Below are 4,341 nucleotides of genomic sequence, written 5' to 3'. Positions count from 1 at the left end.
GTCAAAAGCCCGCAGTCACAGCTCCGGGCACAGCTGTGCGGATGGAACAGCAGGGCGGCTTCTGCCACTCCACACTGTCCTGGTCACAGGCTGACCCCGGGTGGCCCACTGTCAGGTGCAGGCCCATCCCTACCCCTGTGCAGTCCGGAGTCCCAGTCGCCACTGCAGTGCACCTGTGCATGCTCGGCCGGAGTGCCCCTTCTGCTGCAGGTGCCCTCCCCAGGCCCCCGAGCTCGGCCTGCCCGGGGGCCTGCTCAGTGTCCCCCCAGCAAGGTCCTTCCTAGTGGGTGGACCGCAGAGCCCTGAGCCTGGAGACAGGGGTTCTGAGTACATTGTCCGTGCCAGAGTGGGCGTCCCTGGCCACCAGCGGCATGCCCAGCCTGGGTCCCCACCGGGGAGGGAGCCGAGGAGCAGGGAATGGCCAGCACCCTGAGCCACCTCCCTCGGTGCAGTCGGGGCTGGTGTACACAGAGGATGAGTGGGAGCGCGAGTGGACGGAGCTGCTGAAGCTGGCCTCCAGCGAGCCACGCACGCACATTGGCAAGAACGGCGGATCGGGCGGCGGGTAAGTGCCTCCCAGAAGTTGGGGTGCTCCGAGAACCGGCGGGCAGGACAGTGTGGGGCAGTGCAAGGAACCCCAGCCTCGACGCTGGATTCCAAACAAAGTGCGAGGAAGGTGGAGGGACAGCCCACAGTCTCGCGGTGTTGCGTCGCCAGGTGTGAGCGCCCCACACGGTCCCGATCCATCCTCTGGCTTCGTGTGGAGCGGGCACAGACAGTAGGGCGCATGGACCCGGCACAAAGCAGGCCCCGAAGCTCGGGCTCTGGGCTGGGTTTCTTGCACGTGCAGGGAGCCCACAGCCTCGGGGAGCCTCCTGATAGCCAAGCACTTCTCTGCCAGCCAGGCATGCCCACGGGCTCCTGGCCCCACAGTGGTCCCAATTAGGCGTGTGCAGGGTGGAGGAGTGCGGGTGGTCGGGGCCAGGAGGGCAGGACTCAGGGCCAGCCCAGCTCTCCATGTGCCCCACTTCCAGGGACGCCTGTCGAGGGGCACAAAGGCAGACCTCACCCATGTCCCAGCCTGGGGTTGCTGGCCTCGGGGCCAGCCGGGCCGAGAGGGGCTACGGAACTGGGCTACCACATTAAAATAACTCCCTCCCCTCTGAGGCCTGCAGTCGGGCAGGCTCAGACCCTGGGAGTAACGGGTACCATTATGGTCAGACGTGTTGGGCGCCCGCATCCCTGCGGGAAGAGGCCTGGGCCTCAGCTGCTCTGTGGACGTGGACAGACAGGCAGTGCCTGGCCCTCGGCCCCCACCGCGCCCTGGTAACCAGCAAGAGGCACAGGCTCCGATGGCCGGCCCAGCCTGCACAGACACAGCAGCTGCCTCTGTCCCTGAGTTCCCCAGGGGATCGAGACCACCAGCCTGGGGCTGGGACCTGATCTCGGGCTGCGGGAGGGCCTCGGAGGGCCAGCAGGGCTGGCCGGGGGCAAGAGCAGCTGCGGCGAGGTGCCTGCGTGCCGGCGGCCTCCTCGGCCAGTGACAAGCGCCGTCTGCCGCCGCAGTGTGGGCAGTGCCGAGGACCCGGTGTACGAGAGCCTGGAGGAGTTCCACGTGTTCGTCCTGGCCCACATCCTGAGGCGGCCCATCGTGGTCGTCGCAGACACCATGCTCAGAGACTCAGGGGGAGAAGGTGAGCCCTCCGGAGCAGTCCCCATGGCCAGCCCACAGGGCGTAGCCTCCCGGGTGGAGGACGAGTGGCTAGACCTCACCTCGAGCCCCCGAAGGGCCACAGGGCATCGCGCTGTGGGGACAAAGAAGGCTCCACTCGTCTCAGTCGCCCCTGCTGAGCCGCTGCGTTCTCCTCTGTGGTGGCCAGTGCCCGGCATGGGGACGGCAGGTGGCCCGGGAAGCCTGGGTGTGAGGCCTCACCACGGTCCGCGTGCTCCCTGGTGGGCTCCCTTGGGGAGGTGCAGATGCGGGCTGTGTGCAGGGCACGTGCAGCGTTGCGTGTTGCATGTGGCGTGTTGCATGTGGCGTGTGGGGGGGGGAGCGTTCTCGAGCTCACAGACGAAGCAGCACACCCAGAAAGAGGCTACCCACGCGGGCCTGGGTCACCGCTCTGGTTCCAGGCAGGGCTCTGCGCAGGGCGCCCTGGCCACGAGCAGCCAGTCCCCACGGCTCACGCCACCCTCCTGTCCACAGCATTCGCGCCCATCCCCTTCGGCGGAATCTACCTGCCCCTGGAGGTGCCTCCCAACAGGTGCCACTGCTCGCCCCTGGTCCTGGCCTACGACCAGGCTCACTTCTCTGCCCTGGTGTCCATGGAGCAGAGGGACCAGCAGCGGGAGCAAGGTAGGCCAGGGCTGGGGGTGCGGCTGGGGAGGGGCCAGGAGACGGGTGTCCTGAGAGGGAGGAGGCGGGCCGAGGGTGCGGGTCATGGGGCCTGCAGTCCAGCCTGCGAGGCACGCCTGCATGCCTGCACCTCGGCCAGGCAGGTTCCGCATAGAAGTGCCCCGACACACGAACGTCTTCACTGAGAGCCACAACCAGGGACAGCTCTTGCTTAAAATGCAGAACAACGACCAGCAGGGGGCGTAGTGGCTACGTCGCTGGGCTCCCACAAGGCCGACTGCAGTTTGAGTCCCAGACCCGGTGTTTTCAAACTCACACTAGGCACGTGTGGCTGCATGCCCAAGATCCTGGGAGGAGAATGGAGAAGGGCTTGTGGCGTGGTCATCCCTCGGGGGGAGAATTCTCACTTTCTGTCTCTGTCTCTCTGGCGAGCGCACTTGCCCTAGAGCAAAAATCTCTCAAAAAAAAAAAAGAAACAGGAACAAGTGTGTCCCCCACCCCAGCCTTCCCCGTGGCTGGCTTTCTGCATATGTGTATCTTACGAGAGCGTAACAGACGAGAGCTGAGGCCGGCCGGCGGCGCGGTTACTGACCTGCTTGAGCGGTGCTGGATCAGTGAAGATCGGGGGTTCCAGCCTGGGTCGAACTGGTGCAGGCAGCGTGAGCCTGGCTGGAAGGCTGAGGGGACCATGTGTCGGGCTGGCGTCCCTTCAGTCTTCCTCTGTCTCTCTCATGCGAGACAAGTCAGGGGAAAAGATGTCATTTGGGAGGAAGGCAGGCCCAGGCCTGTGCAGTCTGAAGTGGCTGCGGGGCTGGGGCTGCCTTCCCACAGCTGCACAGCAGGGCCTGGGCCCAGCGCCTGCCTGAGACAGGGGCCTGATAGCTGGGGCCGCACTGCCCTGCCAGCTGTTGCCCCCTGGCAGACGGGCAGCAAGACCCGCAGGGACTGAGGCCAGGGGCCTGGGCGCGTCCTCCGTGCCCTCTCCCGGTGGGTCTGTGTCCCTTCCCTGGCTACCCCGCCCTCACCAGTGGGCCAGCGAGTCGGCCCAGGCTCAGGCGTGTCCCCTTGGGGCCCTGGCCTTCCTCGCTCTCTGCAGGGCCGACCCGAGGCAACCCAGAAGCCTGGCTGAGGCGGTGACGGGCTCGGTGCTCTGTCGGCTTTTTACATCTCAAACAGAAGCTGGAAGCCTCCGCTCCCTTCTGAACAACTGTCTGACCCATGTCCGAACCCGCTGGACGGTGCCTGTGTGCGCAGGCTGAGAGGAGCAAGCCCTGCAGAGAAAAGCCGCAGAAAGCCTTCCGGGGCAGCCTGAAGGGACACTGTGTGTGAGGCTGCCACCAGGGGGCCCACTGCCGGCTACGGCTGCTCGTGCCCCTGGGCAGCCCGGTGTCCAAGAGGGACGTTGGCATGTGGGGCGTCAGCAGCCTCCCGAGCAATGGATGTGCAGGAGGAGGGGCCGTCCCAGGGCCTCTGCCCGTCCCTCCCCAGCCCTGCACATGCCCCAGCTGTGCCCTTGGCAGGAAGAAGCCTGTGTGGAATGACCTAGTACCTGTCCGGGCACCCCACCTTCTCCCCAGTAAGATCTGGGGCCGAGGCTGCAGGGGCCCTCCTTGTGGGGCAGGCCCTGGCCCTGGGTGTGGACCCCCAGGAGCCCACAGAGGGGCTGCCCATGTGTGTCAACTGAGACAGACGGACCGCACCACCACTGCCCACTGCGGAGGTGCGCCTGCCACACAAACACGTCTAAAACCGGGCTCCCAACCGGCCGGCAGCCGTTCACCAAAACAGGGTGTCCTGATGGCAGGTTGGACCCGAGAGGCGTTGGTCGACACATACTGTTCTCGGCAGGCCTGGTTCCCACGTAGCGTTTTCCAGGCGGGCCCTTCCCTGGACCTCTGTGCCCAGGGCCTGGCACTCCAGGCAGCCTGCCTGGGGTCTGGGAAACAGTGCTCACGGCAGCGCCCCCATGTTCCCGCCCAACCGTG

At 66.3% G+C, this 4,341-nt stretch overlaps 1 protein-coding gene across 1 annotated transcript in view; it reads left to right on the top strand.

The window, feature by feature from the left end:
* The window catches only part of OTUD7A (OTU deubiquitinase 7A), a 28,756-nt gene that overhangs the window by 19,916 nt on the left and 4,499 nt on the right, over positions 1-4,341 (top strand). The window contains exons 8-10 of the mRNA XM_027767795.1: positions 453-565; positions 1,567-1,694; positions 2,207-2,356. Of these exons, the coding sequence (XP_027623596.1) occupies positions 453-565; positions 1,567-1,694; positions 2,207-2,356 (391 nt within the window). The remainder of the gene's footprint in view (positions 1-452; positions 566-1,566; positions 1,695-2,206; positions 2,357-4,341) is intronic.

This window comes from Tupaia chinensis, unplaced genomic scaffold, assembly GCF_000334495.1.
Source record: "Tupaia chinensis unplaced genomic scaffold, TupChi_1.0 Scaffold144682_1, whole genome shotgun sequence".
NCBI classification, from domain to species: Eukaryota; Metazoa; Chordata; class Mammalia; order Scandentia; family Tupaiidae; genus Tupaia; species Tupaia belangeri.
This window is presented reverse-complemented; position numbering and strand designations above follow the sequence as displayed.